This window comes from Eleutherodactylus coqui, chromosome 1, assembly GCF_035609145.1.
Source record: "Eleutherodactylus coqui strain aEleCoq1 chromosome 1, aEleCoq1.hap1, whole genome shotgun sequence".
Classification (NCBI taxonomy): Eukaryota; Metazoa; Chordata; class Amphibia; order Anura; family Eleutherodactylidae; genus Eleutherodactylus; species Eleutherodactylus coqui.
In genome coordinates this window covers 500,480,397-500,500,850 of record NC_089837.1, presented here as the reverse complement: position 1 = coordinate 500,500,850, position 20,454 = coordinate 500,480,397, and the positions used below count along the sequence as shown (strand labels likewise).

Below are 20,454 nucleotides of genomic sequence, written 5' to 3'. Positions count from 1 at the left end.
CCCCGGCGCAGCGACAGCCCCCCCGGCCTAGCGCTAGCTCCCCCGGCCTAGCGACAGCCCCCCCGGCCTAGCGACAGCCCCCCCCGGCCTAGCGCTAGCTCCCCCGGCGCAGCGACAGCCCCCCCCATCGCAGCGACAGCCCCCCCGGCCTAGCGCTAGCTCCCCCGGCGCAGCGACAGCCCCCCCGGCCTAGCGCTAGCTCCCCCGGCCTAGCGACAGCCCCCCCGGCCTAGCGACAGCCCCCCCCGGCCTAGCGCTAGCTCCCCCGGCGCAGCGACAGCCCCCCCGGCCTAGCGACAGCCCCCCCGGCCTAGCGCTAGCTCCCCCGGCGCAGCGACAGCCCCCCCGGCCTAGCGACAGCCCCCCCGGCCTAGCAACAGCCCCCCCCATCGCAGCGACAGCCCCCCCGGCCTAGCGACAGCCCCCCCGGCCTAGCGCTAGCTCCCCCGGCGCAGCGACAGCCCCCCCGGCCTAGCGCTGGCTCCCCCGGCGCAGCGGCAGCCCTCCCCCCCGGCGCAGCCCGGCGCAGCGGCAGCCCCCCCCGACCCATCACTTACCTGGGAGGCTTCTCGGGGCTGCTGGGCTGGGCTGGTCTTCTCCGCTGGGCAGCTCCAGTTTCTGCACCTTCCTCTAACAGAGGATGGTGCAGAATGGCCGCTTCAGCGCGCTCCCGAGCAGTGACAGCTCGTCTGCGCATGCGCAGAAGAGCTGTAGCGGGGAGCACACTGAAGCGGCTCGTGCTGAATGGAGAAGACCGGACTGCGCAAGCGCGTCTAAAAAAGCAAGCTGCCAGCGAATTTAGACGGAACCATGGAGACGAGGACGCTAGCAACGGAGCAGGTAAGTGGAATAACTTCTGTATGGCTCATATTTAATGCACAATGTACATTACAAAGTGCATTAATATGGCCATACGGAAGTGTATAACCCCACTTGGTTTCGCGAGACCACCCCTTTAATGATAATTAAACTGTCCCTGCAGCAGGCAAGACATATTGGGGCATGAGGCTGGTCCTTACTATATACACCGGCTACAAGTATACTTTACATATAGCATTAGCATGTCTAGTCACAGGAACCTCATGTTTAATTAAACCTCTATACAATTATAAAATCTGTTTGCACAGTGCGTGCGGGCCGCCGCTTTATACCAAAGGAAAAACAAAAAACACAAAGCTTTAAAAATTTTATTTTCTTTATAATCCAATAATTCACAAAGTCCCTGATTATCTCCCTTTAAATAGGGAACCGGCGCCTGCCAGCACTATAAACTAAGGGGATGGCACAGGGGGAAAAAAAACTAAGACACAGCCCCCTAAGCTTAGTGTCCAGTGCTGTAGGCAGGCGACAGGTTCCTCCTGTAAGGCACATTAAATCCCTGTAAGCGAGCGCTCCAAGTGCGAACGGCTAGTGCGGCTCGGCAAGCTAAACAAACATCTTATGGCGGCGCGTCCAGGACGGGTAGCGGGAACCGTGCCCACCTATGGGCACTGCGAAGAGTGGAGCTATAGCAGTTTTTGATTCTGCACATTACAGACTTTGGTGCCCGTTTACACGGCCGATCCGTCGTTCAGGGATGCAGAAACAACGTGAAGCAGATGAATCCTCATTCGCCGTTCAGTTGCAGCGTTTACATAGAACGATAAGCAGATTCCTTCATGCCGGAACCTGAACGATTTTATCGGCCCGTGTCAAAGGGACCCCCAAGGCTGGTTATCCGCATGTAACACGGCCTCAGCACCCGCACGCCTGCCGCTCTACAACAGCAAACTTGGATGACCACAGAACCCTATAAACCGCCGGGGTCCTGCTCTATTATGGCACTGGAAGGCTGCCATAGGACTAAAGTATGGCTGTGGTGGCCCGGCCATGTAGTGGGCTAGTACACAGGGAGATCAGGCCTCCTTTAGCAAAGCTAAACAGTCCGTTGCCCGTAGCAACCAGAGCTCCGCTGTCATCTCTGAATTGGCTGAGGTAAAATGAAAGCTGCGCTGTGATTGGTCGCTGTGGACAAGACAGACAGTTTCTGGCTCCAGCCTTAGGATTAGATTTCATACTTTGATAAAACTTCTCAAAAAAGTTTATTACATCATGATTTAACTGTCCACCCGTGTAAAAAAGATAATAAAAATTGTAAAAACGCGTGATTTTTCTTTGTCGATATATAGCAATCAATAGGTAAGATATGTGAGACTGACGAGATACAGATGTACATATAGATTTGTTAAATGCCGAAACAAAATAGGGACTCTTCACGCAGGACAGAATTACGCCGCAGGCCGCAGACAAGTCCATGCTAAGAGCGGCGGGGCTGACTGCGGATTGCGATACGGAAGTGCAGGCAGATTTCACAGCCATTTTTTTCAATTCCATGTCTAAATCTGCAGGTAGCGTGGGGATTCTGGGGAGGAACTGAAAATGGTTTGCAGTGCGTCGTGCGGCCTACTCCGTCCCGTTGGAAAGGTCGCTACGGGCGGGCTGCTGATCTAGAGTTAGTTACACTGTCAGCTGTTGAACCTTATTTAAGCCCTTAACGCCACAGGGCACAAGGTTACATCCTTGCTGTGGGGTACTTAACGCCATAGGACGTAAACGTACGTCCTGTGATGGCGTGGGATCAGAAGCAGAGCCCGCGCCATACTGCAGTGGAGTCGGCTGTTACCGATAGCCGGGTTCCTGCTACAACAGCGGGGGTACATAATGACAGCGCCCCACACTGTTACCTCCCTACATATCGTGATCTATGTAGATCACGGCATGTAAAGGGTTCACAGAGGGAGGACGCTCCTTCTGTGAAGTCAGTCATCGGACCCCCGCAGAGGGCCGATGGGTTGCCATGACAACAGGAACCCAGATTTAGGCATTCCACCTTGCCAATGTTAATGTTCACATTTACAAGAGATAAGGCATTGCAGGACAGAAATCCTGCAATGCATCATCATTGCTGCGATCATTCAGGGACAAACAGTGTAAGAAAACAAAAAACAAAAACCACAACTTTTTTGCTCATTCCCTTTTACCTCACAAAAATTTAAACTGATCAAAAAAGCCGGTTGTTCCCTAAGGTACAAATAAAAAAAACTATAGTTTGCACGCAAAAAACAAGCCCATATACGGCCGTGTCGACGGAAAAATAAAAGTTATGGCTTTTGAAAAGGGGAGCTGAAAATCCCCCCCAAAATTGTCATCTTCATGGCCAAAATTAGGCAGAGTCCATAAGGGGTTAAAGGGAAACACACAGAATACTCCAATATTTTGATCTAAAAATCTTCAAAACGAAGGTCACTAGATCTCCGATCAAAAGTTTAACCTAGAAGAAGTGACTCGTGCGCAGTGATTGACTGCAGTCCGGTGATCAGAGCAATAGTAAAAACCTGGCTGCTACCAGCGGCAGACATGGGCGCAACTTCAGCACGCAGGTAAAACCCATCAGCCGAGCTTCAACTAGTATGATTGGCAAAAACAAAAAACAAACAAAAAAAAAAGGCAGATCATAGATCAACTCTTTGGTACAGCGGGTGCTTTGGAGGAGGGGTTTGGGGTGGAGCTATAAAACTATCAAAAACAAAACATTTCAGTGAAAAAGTTTATAGGTTTTCAGAGTGTAAAAACAGATATAAAGAGGCATCAGCTGTTCCTGCACGCGGTTACTGCGCCATCAATATTGCTGCGGCACTTTGTTACAAAGGCACAGCTCTCACAGAACGCAATACCAACTTGGGCCACTGCAAGGTTGACAGCGCCATCCGCTATCTAGGCCCTGTCTGGACACAGCAGGAATCCCGAATTGCAGACCCCAGCCAATCAACTATTGACAACCCATCCTAAAAGGGCCGTCCACCAACACCAGAAGCGCACGTTCACACGTAGCGGATTGTTGCGGATCTGCACAAAAATCCGTTGAATATTTTGAGCTGCTGAGGAGAATCTGCACCAGTTCCAAGCCGCTAGTTATGCAAGTCAGCGTGATTACAAAAGAAGGTTTTCACAATTAACCCATTACTGGGCATATCCAGCGTTGAGTAATTTCGCCTCCGTCTCCAAACACTGGACGATTCCTCCAGATTTTTTTTTATTTTTTTTTACAATTTTGGAATAGGTGTTGCAACTGTGCCGATACTTTCAATAGCGCACTCGTTTGAGCCCCTGCGTATTCGGAAGTAACCCTTCTCGCCCCATGCAGGTCCCCAGCTGTTCTTCACGATCCAATATTTTTCACCAGTGCTGGGATCTGCTCCGTACCCCACCAAGAGGACAACGTGGTCAGTTTCCTGAAAGGGGTTGAATCTGTCCTGTAGCCCGGTGTGGTGGTAGATCCCTCCCTCATAGGACGAAAAATCGGCATATACTTTAAAAGAGATAGCTACAGGACCCCCCATAACCAATTCATATTTCAGATAGGCTTCGTTGCAGCCACCGTAGAACCCCCCCACATAGTGGTACTCGGCGGTGTAGTATTGGTAGTAGCTGTCTTTCAGGGTGCAGGGAGACTCGGAGTCGGTGTACGGCATGTAGGACTCCTCTATGATGCCGAAATCTTGGATGTATTTACCAGCGATCAGATAAGGAAAGCCACCGTGACAGCCTGTGGGAGATAGGAAGTAGTGAGTCTCAAGACATCTAAGGCAGGATCTGTATGGGCAAGAGTGGTCCAAGAAACTCTGTATTGTCCCCTAATATACGTAGAAGGGGGAAATCTGAGGGGCAACCTAAAAACTAGATAGATAATCCCAGTTTTGATGATCTCTCTGGGTATTGTAGTCCGCCCATTCCGTTTATTACTTTAGTTGCCCGTCTTTGCACTCTCTCAAGCTCTGCTATGTCCTTCTTGAGTACTGGTGCCCAAAGCTGTCCACAATATTCCATGTGTGGTCTGACCAGTGACTTGTAAAGAGAAAGAACAAGGTTCTCATCATGTGCCCCTAGACCTATTTTGATGCACCCCATGATCTTAGGTGCCTTAGCAGCAGCTGCCGGACACTGGTTGCTCCAGTTAGCTAAAATCCCTTTTCCATGTCAGTGTCCCCCAGTGGTTTCCCATTTAGTGTGTAATAGTGACCTGTATTTCCTCTGCCCATGTGCAGAACTTTACATTTATCGGTTTTAAACCTCATTTGCCACTTTTCTTCCCCCAACTTATCCAGATCCTCTTACAACTGCCTTGCGTCCTCTTAGGTTAATTACTTTACATAGTTTGTATCATCTACAGCACAATCCCCTGTGGTACCCCACTAGTTACCCCTACCAGTACAGACCTGTAGCACCCTAGATTTCTCCCACTGCCACCGTTAACAGTGAGGATGTCCCTGTACTACAGCTGTCATCCCGATTGGTACCGTGTTGGCCAGTAAAGTGCAACAGTGAGAGAAACCAGGTAATCTTGTAGATGGCCATTAAAAAGGTATCCTAACAAAAAGATCACTTTTTTTAAAATCTGCAATTAGAAGGAGATGGAAACACTACCTCTGCTGCTATTGAATGGCAACATTCTTACAATCCATTTCTTAATTTCTATGAAAAAAAAAAAAAACCAAAAAAAAACCACGACACCTGTAACGCCTTTCATAATCTCCACTTATGCAAGAATCTCAGGCTGAGGCTCATTCCATTCTTGAGGGCATCAAAAATGGCCATAGATAACAGACATCATAAAAACTGTCACATTCCTCAGCTCAGTGGACTGATTAAGTATCTCTTTGCTCAGATTGTCTGCTGTTCTTTAAGTCTCAAATGAGGTGTGCCCACTGCATTTGTAGGTTATAATTGTGTCCATCTAAAACCAGTTTTATGAAGGTTTGACAAGAACCCAAAAGCTCGCTGTAACATCATGGTTTCTCTTACTGAGAACAATCACACCTGATTGTACAGTCACACTGAGCATAATGTTTGGCAAATTGGAATTGCTACTTTGCAGACAGTTTATGCTCATCTACTAGATTGTGTTAGTCTCAACCTTAGAGAGAAAGGGTAGGCAGTTTTTCAGCACCTCATCAGAAATAATCATATATAGGCCGCCTGCAGACGAGTGGGTCGGATCCGGCGGCGAGAATTCTCGCCGCGGGACCCGACCCGAGAGCCTGCAGGGACGAGCGCGTACTCACCCACGCCCAGCGGCCTCGGCTCTTTCATGTGCCGGCTGCCGGCGCATGCGCAGACCGGAGCCAACGCCCGGGTGAGTGACGTTTCTGTGCGAGGCTCTGCGAGCCCCGCACAGAAATAGGACATGCCGCGGTTTGTTTGCCGCGCGAGATTTGCCGCGCGGGAAATACCGCCGCGGGATTTCCGCCCGTGTGCAGGCGGCCATAGTGTAGATGTATCTTGAATATTCACTCACACGGTGCTCAGTGGATTTCCCTGTGTAGGGGATCCACCGGCACCTAGTGTCCAGATGTGCTCATCATCCTCTTTCCCTTCATATCCAGCCGTTTGGAGAGGCGACCCGGGAGGTAAAGCCTACTGCATAACCGGGGCTGGATAGGAAATAGTTCAATGGATAAAAAAAAAAAAAAATAAAATAAAAAATTCCCCACACTCCAAGGGTTAAAAGAATTATGATAGACCAAGGTCCGCAGGTTAAATAAACCAGTCTTTATGGTAGTGCTATGCGTTTGGGCATCAATGCTACGCCTTTCTCAAGCAAAAATTACAGTTACAATCTTAACACATCATATAGAGTAAACTTACACCTGGTGCTCACCGCGGACGCCGTTCTGGCTTCGGCCGGCGAGTCATCCCAAGGGGAGGAGTTTTGGGTAATATGACCAAAGGTCACAGGACCAGACCTCTCACTTTGTGGAACACAACATGCGCTCTACCACTTTCTTTTCTTCCCTCCAAGTATTTTATGAATGAAGAGAAAGAGAAAGGAAAGAAAAAAAGTGTTCTGTTCCACACAGTGAGAGCTCTGGTCCCATAACTCAAGACTCTTCCCATGGGTTGACGCACCGGCCAAAGCCAGAACAGTGTCCGCGGCGAGCACCACATGTGTAAGTCTAATATTATATACACACCTTGAGAAAGGTGTAGTATTAACACCGAAACGCGCAGCACTACCAATAATTACTGGTTTATTTAGCCTGTGGACCTTAGGGTCTACAACAGTTCTTTAACCCTTGGAGCACAGGGAAAGTTTTTTTTTTAATCATCATCGGACTAGTCTCAAACTTGCATTAAAAACTGCTGCTTTACCACTGCCAACATTTGAAGTTGCTGCCCCTTGGGGTCTCCCTTCCAGCTTCTCTGTAATCCACCCTGTCCCTAGGTACAGAGCTTTTCTAGTAACCAGGACAAACTTTTTTTTTTTAAGTAACAGAGGGAGGAGCGATCTTCACAGGTAGTTCCTGTGCACTCACTGGCTGTAGGCTGACAGATCTGCAATAATGATCTCCACAATCTCTGCTTCTCCTTCATGCTGCCTCCCTGCTGATTAGACCCAAGACAGTGCAATGCAGCATGGGAAGTAAGGGCAAGGAAGTCAGGACAGTGAACTACTAGCAGAATGCTAAGCTTGCTACACTTTCCTTCCCTGTAAGTATTGAAATAGCAGAACAATGGGGAAGACCACCTGAAAAATCAGACCTTACAGAGATGAAACAAAGTGCAGGCAGCAGCAAATGAGGGTAAGGAGATCCTGGTATATATTAAAAAGCTTGAAGATGCAGATACGCTTTAAATAGTTGTTCGGTTTACAACTGTTCACTGCATACGACATCTACATGTATGTGATGTCAAGATTTTATTACTCGAGGGTCAATGCAGGAGAAGATTAGCCAAGACTCTGAACCATTACCCTGAGGTGCACCCCTTGGCTTTAGGTAAGGGCTGCCAAGGTTGGGCACCCAAGAGTTGAAGCAGTGAAGAATATAACTACTCACCTTGGGAGTAATTACTGCAGGAGACGATTTGTTGGGGACTCAGGATCGGCTTCTGCTTAAGTTTGGTCTGAATACGGATACGGGCTTCCAACATCCCCACGGCGGAAAATGAGTAGCAGCTACCGCACGATCCTGGATACAGAGAAGTGTAAGTCTTCGCTCCGAGGCTTTACTCTAAGACAAGTAGTCTGTATGTTGTATAACTGTACCTTGGTCTCTCACAGGGCTGACATAGTCCTGCCCACCAACATTGCGCCAATCCCAAGCGTCAGGGAGACCTTGATATTTCTCATCGGTGGGCAGAGGGGCAGGAGGAGGAATGCTGGAAGAGAAGAACACATCACTTCTAGTAAGACTCTAGGCCCACATCATTTCACAGCAAGACCGCACATATGTGAATGGGATTAACCCATTAGTGACTGGCCTATTGTGTTTCTTAAGGGACTGGATCAGCAAAGACCATTTTTTTTAAATTCTGTTGGCTATAGATGACTAGAGCGGCCATCTTTCCAAAGTGGAATCTCACGAATTGCTCTAAATGCTGTACTGCAGCCTTATGGGCCATTCTCACAATGGACAGCAGGGGATGCATAGACTTATATGGGAGACTGTTCTAGACCTGCTGCGTGACCCGTGCAGACATCACAATGCTGGGAGGGGCAGTAGATAGTCAGATGACTACCTATACTGACTAGTGGGTCCGGTGTTATCTACAGACAGAGGTCAGCTCTCCTTGTAATCCGGCCTGTGATGTCAGTGACATGACTGCTGCAAAGCTTCTTCTACAGATCAGGAACCAACAGACTAGTATAAGGGCCGATTCCCACAGACGGACTTCTGCGGCGTTATCCCGCAGCCATTAGGTTCGATAGAACCCAATAGCCGTCTGCCTTTCAATCTTCATGCTGCAGTATTCTACACGGAATTCCGTAGCGCAAAAAACTGCTGCCTGTTCTAATTGCCACGGAAAAATGCTCGGCTGGCTTCCATTGTAGTCAACGGAAGCCCGCTGTGCTCACAGCAGAAGTATCACACGACAGACGGAGAATTTGCGTGATTATGCATCAACACCCACGTGTATTGCGCTGCGTATCGAACGGGAGCCGCATGGCAGATCCAGAGAGGCGAGTATGGGGTCTTTGGGAGGGTGGTGTAGGGGGCACCGTGTCGGACTCCGCTGCAATATTCCACTGGCAAGTCCGACACAGCCATGGGCAGGAGACCTTAGGCTCTGTTCTCAGTGTGCCGGAAAGGGGAGGAGGTGAGCTGTGACATCACCTATAGTGACTGGTGGGTCCTGTGTTATATACATGTAGGTGTCACCTCTCAGTGTAATCTGGCCTGTGATGCCAGTGAGACGACTGCTGGAAAGCTTCGTCCACAGATCAGGAAATATCAGACTATTACTAGACTCTAATCAGTGCAAAAATAAAAAAATTGCAGGATCTCAGAAAATAAAAACAAACTACCGTATATACCGGCGTATAAGGCGACGGGGCGTATAAGACGACCCCCCAACTTTGACGACCCCCCAACTTTCACCTTATACGCCGGTAATACAGTGGAGAAAAAAAAAAATCAGTACTCACCTCCCCCGGCGTTCTGTCGCGCTCCGGCAGGATGTCGCTCGCTCCTCGTCCCCGGCGCAGCATTGCTTTCTGAATGCGGGGCTTGAAATCCCCGCCTCCAGAAAGCTAATACACACGCCGTCAGCCAGTTACAGCCATTCAATGACATCATTGAATGGCTGTGATTGGCTAAAACACACGTGGCTTCAGCCAATCACACTATTCAATGACATCATTGAATGGGTGTGATTGCTAACACACGTGCGCCTTCAGCCAATCACAGCCATTCAATGCTGTCATTGAATGGCTGTAACTGGCTGACGGCGTGTGTATTAGCTTTCTGGAGGCGGGGATTTCAAGCCCCGCATTCAGAAAGCAATGCTGCGCCGGGGACGAGGAGCGAGCGACATCCTACCGGAGCGCGAAAGAACGCCGGGGGAGGTGAGTAATGTTTGTTTTTTTTTTACACTTTTTTTTTTTTTTTTTATTACCGGCGTATAAGACGACCCCCGACTTCAGAGCAGATTTTTCGGGGTTCAAAAGTCGTCTTATACGCCGGTATATACGGTATCTAGATTTCAACTGCAAAGAAAAATCAAAAAACTACCAGAAATGCTTGAAAGAAAATAAATAAATAAATAAAAAAAAAATATATATAAATAAGTTTTCTGACAACACATTTCCCTTTAACCCCTTCCCGCCACCGTAAACGTAGGTCCTGGCAGAGGGGCACCTAACGCAACAGGACGCACATTTATGTCCTGGAATAGTGCGAGATCAGAAGAGATCCTGCGCTATCCGGCAGTGGGAGACGGCTGTCAGCGATAGCTGGCCTCCTGCTGCAACAGCGGGGGTGAATCGGGACAGCAACCCCCGCTGTTAACCCCTTACACACTGCAATCTATGTAAATTGTGGCATATAAAGGGTTTACAGAGGGAGGGCGCTCCCTCTGTGTAGTCATCGGACTTTCGCGTCCTGCTTTGCTATAGCGTATGATCTCTAAAAGAAGCAATAAAGCATTGCAGGACAGAAGTCCTGCAATGCTTTATCATAGCGATCATAGGTGCTATGCTGCAAGTTCCCCAGTGAAAAAAAAAATCATTGCATTACTTCTATAGTGACTCCTACAATGCCCATGACATCAGCCTATTAGACCCTGCCTCAGTAGACTAAGAGGCCAAGTTATATAGCAGACATGCAGGCCTTCGGCTGCCATGGAAACTCATTAGTACCTTGCAACCGTCATCTTCTTATATGCTACAGTGCTATTGATTAGGGTATCCAAGTGGTCAAACTGACAGGATCTGAGGGTTCTCCATCCCTGGAAGTTCCAGCAGGAGCCTGGCTGTCTGCCAATCTATGGCCTTAAAAAGATGTACAGGTTTAAAGCCCCCCTTAGTAACTGAAACGCCCTTTTATGGCAGTTACTAAGAGGTTAATAAGTCAACGTGCTGCAGGGTTTCTCTTCCCCTCAGACTGACCTGCAGTGAGTGGGGGCACATGCTGACCAACCTAGAAGGGAAGTAGTCACAGCGAATCCATCTAGAGGGATTTTTCCCTTCAATGGCGGTCGCTGGGTGATCACGCCATAGTTTGGCGTTATGGATGCAGTGATGGCAACTAATGTTTAACTTCATATTTTTCTAATTTCCTTTCCCTTTGGAGTCCCCATGGGGAACTTGCGATAGTCTGATCACTTGTACAATGTCCTCCAATACTCCTGTATTGCAGTATATTGTACAGGCCTCCAGATGGCGACCAAAGTAATCATCAATGCATCCAAAGTCTGGGGGAGAAACCCACAGCATGTCCCATCTTGGTCTATATTATGGACCAAAATGGCCCATTGACGTCACTGGAATTAGATAAATATGTATTAAGTCAATGGACCATCTGGGTTTGTTTTTTTTTGCATACATAAAAAATGCAGAGAAGACATTCAACCGGGTCCAGACACTTAGTATAGCCGGGCTTGCACAACTGGATTTGAATTTGTGGATTCTGCAGGCTGTTCGCCCCTTGTGATACGCGGTAGTCCGTAGGCAATCCGTTACACTGCCTTATGCTAACATTAGTGTCGGAATTGCGTAATCTGTGAGTGGAAAATGGAACGCAGCAGGTTCCATTTTACTGCGCAGATACGCGACAGAGCGCATGGTTCTCTATGGTCACGTATATACCGGCTGCTCACACGCAATTACATTGCATATGGGCCGCGGGGGAAGAGTCATCGAAATAAACAATCCAAACAGGTGTACCGCACATAACCACCTGCGGAATATAAAGGCCATATGCCACCATATGCAGGGTCACGGGGGCCAGCAGCATTGTTTACCATTCTAGAGAATAGTGGCGAGGATAGGAGAAACCACCGCCATATCCCGCACCCAATACAGTCATTTCTGAGGAAGGGGCTGCATCTCCGAAACGCGTTAAACATCAGCAGTTTTTATAAACTTTTAATAAGGAAGAACTGGGTAAAACTACCTGCTTCAATACCATTTCGAGAGTTGTACCTCCATGTCCACAACACAGACCTTCAAGGAGCCATGAAGGAGAAGCACTTGCTGCTCGGTTCCCATCAGCGTTGCCTCCCCACGGCTCCTGTTACCGGAGGAAGGAGGCACTGGCCTGCTGTAACAGGATTATAAGGGATGTCACCTGTCTGCAAACAGGTGCAGCTCCCGTTAATAAATATTAGGTTGGAGCCATGTGGTAACCTCAGGCTATAGCAGGGGTTGCATAACCAAGTTTAGGTCAAACGGGGTTACTGCGAGTTGCAGGTTGGGTTTCCTGGGACCTGTGACCCATCGTGACAGCAACCTGTAACTCACTGACCACGAGGGCCACCTAGTTACAAGCGCCGGCCACTACAGAGGCTGGCACAGAGACTTCTGCTGCTTTTTCTCTGACCCCTGTATATGCGGTGCTGACAGCACGCACCCGCTCAGCTGATCAGTCAGGGTCCCGAGCAACAGACCCCAGCCGATCAGCTAAAAGGACAGTTCATCAATATGGCTTCCACGGAAAACCCTTTTAACCCAAGAAATAGGACCAAGTGCCGTAAATATATAGCATTTAGGTCTGAGCTTTAATCCTGCGCCATTGCAAAATTACAGTTTGGGATTAATGCTCCTGCAGGTCGAATTGTCAGCGACCGCTGGGGACTGGGAAGAAAAGGCAGAAGCAGATTTTAACCCCCTTTTGCCTTCTTCTATGGGCTATAGAGCACCATGTAGTGAATAGAGAAATCGGAAGTGGCGCTCGCCATGCCACCCAGCGATCATATGGTAGCCGGGTGTCGGATCAGCTCTGTTAGTGCCTAGTATCACTGCAGGGGAAGGTTTTGCATGTAACTGGGTGCCTGGGTGTATGGATGCCTGAGTTACAGTGGAAAAGTGTGAAATAGAAGATATATGCCATCATGACTGCCCCCCAGAGGTCTAATATGACAGATGTGACATCGTTGCAAAAATAAGTTTAAAAAGTTACAAAATATGTAAGAAACATGCCCACCAGTCTAAACCGTCACCTTATCCGCCCTGCGATCAGAGACTATACTAATTATATCAAAATTATGAACAAAATGGGAACCGTATTCCTGTACATTGTAGCGTAAATATACCAGGAAAAAAAAAAACATGCAGTAAGTTACTTTGGTAGCTGAAGGAAAAAAAAATAAAAATTAGGGCCTTAAAACCACCACATGGGCGAAATCCCTTAAAATGTCTGGTCCAAACCTGGGCAAAGTCAACTTCGCTCTTAGATTTAAATTAATTCTGGAGCCCCGTTGTACCGTTACAAGCAGCCCATTAAAGGGAGTTTTCCAGGTGTAAACAATTGATGACCTATCCCCAGACTAGGTTATCAATAGTTGATCGGTGGGAGTCTGCCGCTTGGGATTCCCACCAATCACCTTATTGAAGAGGCAGTGAGTGCAACAGCCTTTTCTTAGATCAGTGACATGTTGTAGCCTGAGAGAACCTCTATGAGATAGAGCTGCAATACCAGGCACAGCCCCTATACAATGCACGGCGCTGTGAATGGTAGGGAATTAAGTGTCGTGTGCTCACTTCAATCAACTGGTTGAGTCAGGGATCCTGAGCAACAGATTAATCCACTGATTGACTATTGATGACCGATCTTGAGGGTGGGTCATCAATAGTTTAGTGCCAGAAAATCCCTTTGAAGGTTTTAAGGGGCTGAAGTCCATAGCAGGCCTGGGAGAATGCCATGGCAACCCATCAGCACCCCATGACAGGAGGGGGTGCCTACACTTTCTTTGCAATCTTAGAGTTTAGCCTTTACACTGGCCTGTATCTGAGCGGTATGTAGGCAGTTTACACGTTCTTCTACGATCCACGCGCGGACAGTTGCATGAGAGCACCCATACTGCCTCCATCCTACATTTTCCATCTTGGAAGCATCAGAGACCATTACACTTACAAGAATTTTTCTCTCTTCCTCTACAGTCATACCTTGGGATTTTAGAGCTACGCCCCCCAGCTCTTCTCAGAAGATCCTCCATGGAGAATCGTTCCATTTCGGGGTAGACCCTCGCAGTCCAAGACTTCTGAACAGAGTTTATTTGTTCCACAAATCCGTAGTTGCTTCTGAAGGGCATGCTGGCGAGCCTGAGGAAAGAAAAAGGGGTAAGAACCAGGTTAGAGGGAGAACAGAGCCTTTCGCAATCCAGTGCCCAAAACTGACTCGCCCAGCCCAGATGAGGCTGCACTAACACATTCTGACCTCCATCTCAAGTCAATGCAAAGGCATCAGCTTACTTTGAAATCAATCTCCTTCATATTTATATGCACAAGACTGAACGGCTCAGGTCATTAAGGGGTTAAATTAAATCCCCAAGAGGCTCTATGACGCATCTGTCATGGTCACAAAGTACTGTGTGAAGTGGGATTGGGAGCCCAACTTGCTTCATACCTGGAGGCCATCAGCCGTTGACAGCTTACTGCCGCCGGCACTGGCTGCCACTAGCTAGGATCGCTGTTTAACTGAAGCACCTCTATTATTGTCATTGTGGAACAGGCCCATTGGATCCCTACGAGAAGTCTACCCCAAATGTTTGTATCACCTGGAACATATGGATACTGTGGTTCCACGAAAGTTCTCTCAAGTAAACTCCCTCAAGTCTACTTTAATATGGGGTGAAGCCAGAGCGAAACTCAGACCAACGACTCCACAATGCCCCAAGGAGTTGGCAGGCGCTGCCTTGCCGAACTTCAGGTTATATTATCCGACAGGTCAGCTCCGGTATATTTGTAAGAAGGGGATCTGAGAGCCACTTACAAACACTGACCACCACTTAATGTACTTTTTATCTGAAACATCTCTGGACGGCACTGGAAAGACCAAACTTATAAAGCAGACAGCCGCTCCCTCTACATGGGCAGGGGTATGGAGGGAACTCCACTAGAGCCCCCTTTATGGAATATATCCCTTCCACATCTCCTGCAGATGCCAGATATTCAATTCTGGCCAGAGCGTAGGGTTACGTCCCCAGGTCATGTATAGGTTGGGGGAAGTTTATGGCTTTTGAACAGATGCAGAAATACTATCAAATCCCTAGACATAGTTTCACTGACTATTTTGGATAGATGGAAGGCAAGTTGCCCCTTCTGGCAGATGAGGGTTGGCATACAGCCATGGCATGCTATACATAAATGTCACTGACGGCCAATAAGCTACAATTGTACATACTACAAAGCAAAGCTATTTGAGTCTCAGGAGTCTTCAAAATGTAAAATCCCAACTACGCAATGCCAAAGAGGTCAATCGGATGCTATTCACTTGATATGGAATTGCCCCGTTGATGCACTCCTTTTGGGTAGAGGTTATGGCCTTTCTCAGTCTCCTTTTTGATAAACCAATCATGTATATCTGAGGGGTGTCTACTGGGCCTAGTAGATGAATTATGGCATCATCATGTACACATTTTTCTGTGTGAAGTGCCCTTTCTTGCACGCAAGTCAGTAGCATTGAGGTGGATGGACAGACGCCTGCTGATCACGCAGTCACCCAACCTAGTGAAATACTTGCTGCCCTACAAGAAAGTCGTATGTAAAAAAAAAAAAAGTCCAGAAAAGTCTCAAAAAGTTTTGGGTGTATGGTGTAACTCTTGAATGCATGGACATAGAATGGTAAAAGGGTGCATAGGAGGGACCTCCAGGGTCATCTGGTCCAACCCCCTGCTCAGTGCAGGATTCACTAAATCATCCCAGACAGATGTCTGTCCAGCCTTTGTTTGAAGACTTCCATTGAAGGAGAACTCCCCACCTCCCGTGGTAACCTGTTCCACTCATTGATCTCCCTCACTGTCTAATATCTAATCTGTGTCTCCTCCCTTTCAGTTTCATCCCATTGCTTCTAGTCTTTCCTTGTGCAGACGAGAATAGGGCTGATTCCTCTGCACTGTGACAGCCCTTCAGATATTTGTAGACCGCTACAATGTGTTGGAACGGTGTTTGAAGTTCACTGGATCTGATGAGCTTCCCAGATTTAGGATTTGATTAGGTTGAATGCTAGGAGGTACGCTGTGTATTCCTACCTGACCAGAAATCTCATCTCACAAGTTCTGCTCTTCAGGAAATACTTATGTTCAGCTAGACTTTATAGTTGTAGGTGTGAAGGTTATTGACACCATGTAAGACAGCTGTAAAGGGATTTGTACGCTTCGGTTTCAATAAAACAAGTTTATTTTTAATTAAAAAGATCCTCACTACTTTAAGGCCCCCTGTATCTACCCCTCCAACAGTACACCTCTAAATTAAGGTATCATTGGACATGTGGACCCTCCAGAAGCTACGAAGTGACCAAAAAGGCGCCCAACAAATATAAGTAGGCTTAGTACAGTAGTTTTTCATAACACTTTATGATCAGTGAAGGTGCAGGGGGTGGGGGGGCTGGACTTCCAGGACCACCACAAGTACCGAGAATGAACAGCCATGACCCCTTTTATACCCCCCTGCACAGAGGTGCTCCAGGAATGGCAACATGACAGTCATTTACACAAATGGACCTGAGCTCCCATCTCCGGCAAATCCAGAGAAACACAGAAGGGGATGCAGAGCTAAATCAGCGCGAAGGAGGTCAGACCCTCACGGCTTATGAGGTGACAGAATATTCTTGTTATTTTGGCAGTTTCCATGACTCCTTAACCCTTTCCAATCCACTGTGAAAACATTACGATTTAAGGCTGTATAGCTTCGATGTTGCTAGACTTCTGTCGGGGTTCTCTTACTGTATATTGCCAGCCTCTCTGCTGTCGGAGCCTATCCAACGTGTCACCTCATGCAGTACTGGCTTTAGCCAGCATATAGCAACGTTGTACAACGGCAGAAAAAGAGTAAGCCCCCTCGGAAAACAAGGATACAGATTGGACTGGAAAGGGTTAGTATTGTGGTTCAAGCTCCCAAGTTACCATCACTAAGGGGGGGTATGGATGACTGAGAAGTCTAAAGAAATCTTGTGTTCCCGGAGATCAGCCATGTCTCCTCACTGTCCTGTGTATGACAGCCGGCTGCAGCAGGAGCCCCCACCCCTGAGTCAGCAGCCAACAATAGAGCAACTTCAGCAGTAGATTAACCCCGTGTGCTCTGAAAGATTTTTTTTTTAGAAAACTTTATTTTCCTGCAGACATTATGATCTACAGTCAATTTTCTCCCACAACACTCACCATTCTCCTTTCTGGGGAAATGGGGACGGGTTTACCTTCACACCCGAGGAATTGGAGACTTTCTTTCCGACAAAGCAAGCCCAGTTATGGCCCGTCACATCGTGCACCCAGCCAGGAGATGTATCGTGGCAGTAGCTGGTCACATTTTCTCCATGTTTCTCAAACTAAGTGAAGAACGATGATCAATAACCACAAGCAATACTCTGTCAGTGCAAACATTACCAACATTTCCCATGATTTCGGGAGGGTTTACATTCTGTTACCCTCTTTAGGTGTGTGCGCCAATTACACTTCAATTCACATTTCCCAACTGAAAGCCACAATAAGTTCCACGGCATTTCTAGTAGCAGTCCAGAGTCATCCACATGCTGCGCAAAAAGTAATCCGCACAAAACCGCGAGGAAGTTGACATGCGGTGAGATGTTCAGTTCTGCAGCAGGTCAATTTTATTGCAGTTTTCGCTGCGGAATTCACCCCTTCTCAATGAGTTAAGTGATAAAACCCGCACCATTTGAGGTAGGCTGTCCGTTGCTGATCTGCGGCAGAATGCCCACTGTGGCTATTCCGTGTGGTTCCGGCCTTAAGGGTACGGTCACACATTAGGAATTTGCCACAACAGAGAATGCATGTGGTTTTTTGATGCAGATTTGCTGGAGACTTCACCACCTGCTTTGAAGGAGCGACATCCACAATGTTGCCTGGACGTGGCGGGTGGGCCCACATGTTTTGATCAAAAGGTGCAAAAAAAAAAACCCATGTATTTTTATGCAGGTAGTATATATAATATTATGCAATTTTATTCAGATACAGATTGTGTACAAGTGCGGTGGCTACATGATTTTACAGAGCAGTCCATGTAGTCCGACCCTGAAGTCACGCTTCTTCTCATTTTTTAATCCAAGTTTGGAAGAAGTTTGGTATGACCGCAGGATCAGATGCCCTGGGATTTGGTTGTGGAGGTAGATAGCTCTGCCTGTAACTTTACGTTTCCATATGCGGTTTGCAGGAACCCATGACCTGCGCATGGCCTTCCTCCCACAAAACAAAGAGCCTCGTAGCACCCGATAGGTGTTGGAGGAAACCTTCTCACCATCCGAGAAGCTCTTGTACAAACATCTGTTTGTTCCCACATAATTGAGGTATCAAGTGTGGGAAGATCCAGCCAGAAGATTTGTCCAAGGAGGTACGATTGTTCCAACCTTGAGAACCGGAAGAAACTAGAGGTGAAGAATCAGGAGCTTAGACTGTGGCATGTGGGTGGTTAACAGCGGGGATCGCTGTTATGTATCCTTGCTGTTACAGCGGGAGGCCAGCTATCGATAACAGCCGGCTCCCACAGCAGGATCCAGCTTCTGATCCCGTGCCACCCACATGGTGTACATTTACATACTGCTGCATTGATGGGTTTAGTAATCTGGGGTACGCTAGGGCCGGTTCCTGGGTGGGCTGCTGTCTTACCTCCAGAAGTAATACTGTATGAAGGTTAGATTCTTGCAAACTGCATTTTTTTGGTGAGACCGCCAGCCAGCAACAGTTGAAGGGTAGGGTAGCACCTATGATAGCCCTCAAGTTCTAGGCCTTCGGTTTCAGACGGACTCCTGTAAAGTTGAACCGATGTTCTCTGGGACGACCAACTACCCACCTAACAGGATGGCTAGACAGGACACTCCTATCTGATGGAGCGCGGAAGGTTGCGCTATCCGAATAATGGAATACATTTGGAACGCTTTGAACACAACCCATCCCCAAACACAAGCGGGCGCGCGCTCACTTATGCAACCGCATAGACTTGGGATTTTTCTGCCCTAAAATATTTGCTTTTCAGTACAGTTGTAGAAAAAAAAAAGTCACATTAAAAAAAGTGGAAACAAAAAATTCTGACAAAGATAGATCCCTTCAGATTTAAACAAGACAAATGCAAGACGACTCCACAGCCCTGGTTAAAATGCCATATTTTATAAAATCTCTCGAAAAGATTAAAAAAAGCAGGAGGAACCAGTTCTGGCTCGTCTGTGTGAGTTCCGGGGTGGTCATATCTACACAACGTACTTTGATCTGCCAGCTCTATAGCTTTCTGATAAGTTCAGGCCCGGGTTAGTCACTGGTCTGGAGATTATGAAGTATGTGGGGCTTTGAGGTTCAAGAGGGTTATCCGCTCAGACAACATTCCCCTATAGGGCACACTGCTGACAGAAGGGGCAGTGCGTGCCCATCCTCTACCACCCCGATGCGCACTGTCGCCCCACGGTGGTCCTGGTGTTTGTTGTGGCAGACGATGGCACCGAAGTCACCAGACCACTGCAGCGTCACAGTTCAGAGCTCCTGGCATTAGGGTGCCCAAGATGTAAGTGCCCATGCCAGCATCTGCCACAATGAGCACAGAGACCATGGCAGGGCTGCAGGACTGTATGGCAGATGTAGAGGACTGCAAGTACTGGTCCGATTGTGATTTTAGTACATTGGGCCCAATAGGGGTAATTCTGTCCATTAACCAATTAAATATGCCTGCTAAAGTCAGCTCTACTGATGTTGGTTATGCAGTGATCACCACAAGTACCTCCCTGCTAGTAGCCTTCAGAAGGCCTAAATTTGGGGGACAATCATGTCCTAGCATATTGGATGGTCTCTTGACCATCCTACGCCGCTATGTCATTATCAGTTGGATGTTTTAAAGGGCGTATTCAGGCATTACATCATGGACAGCCATCTCAGTGATGGACAGCAAGGTCAAGCCGATCTCTTGTGCTAGCAGCGCTCGATATCAGGAGTACCGCTACGGTTCTGCAGAACCAGGACTCTGCTTCAGCTCTAAGCGTGTGATGCCATGATCAGAGCATTTGTAGGATGTACCTCAAAAAGGTCTTTAATGCATATCCAAGTTTTAGAAGTTTATAAAATGGTCAATTCGGCAACCTTAAGCCTTTGTTGCACAAGAGGACTGTCGGTCAAGTGCCCAACAGCCGTCCCAGTGACTATTGCAGTTATCCCTTTACACCGGAGCGAACATGTGTCAGTGAATGGAGGTGAGTCCAGCGATGATTTTATGGTCTACAGGACAGATCTGAGCAGTGATGTATCACCTATTAGTCTTTCACTGCATAATGATCATGGAAATCACTTGATCTAACGAGCAATTTACACAATAATCCTGACAAGTAAGAGGTCTTTAAGTCTGTTGACCCCTTCGTACGCTTTGATATGTATATGGAGAAGCCAGGGTCAGAGGCCTAATATCTACAGTGTATCCACACCTCTCCTATATCCTTTACACCTCTGAGGGCATTGGATACATAGTGTCAAGATTGCCCATGTCTGCTGGAA

At 47.7% G+C, this 20,454-nt stretch overlaps 1 protein-coding gene across 1 annotated transcript in view; it reads right to left on the bottom strand.

Annotated features, from left to right (window-relative positions):
- Positions 1 to 1,173: 1,173 nt before the first annotated feature.
- The window catches only part of LOC136588128 (dipeptidyl peptidase 1-like), a 35,731-nt gene continuing 16,450 nt past the window's right edge, over positions 1,174 to 20,454 (bottom strand). Inside the window, exons 3-7 of the mRNA XM_066587129.1 lie at positions 17,134 to 17,297; positions 13,922 to 14,077; positions 8,084 to 8,196; positions 7,875 to 8,006; positions 1,174 to 4,585 (exon numbers count right to left, since the gene is read on the bottom strand). Of these exons, the coding sequence (XP_066443226.1) occupies positions 4,083 to 4,585; positions 7,875 to 8,006; positions 8,084 to 8,196; positions 13,922 to 14,077; positions 17,134 to 17,297 (1,068 nt within the window). The 3' untranslated portion in view covers positions 1,174 to 4,082. The remainder of the gene's footprint in view (positions 4,586 to 7,874; positions 8,007 to 8,083; positions 8,197 to 13,921; positions 14,078 to 17,133; positions 17,298 to 20,454) is intronic.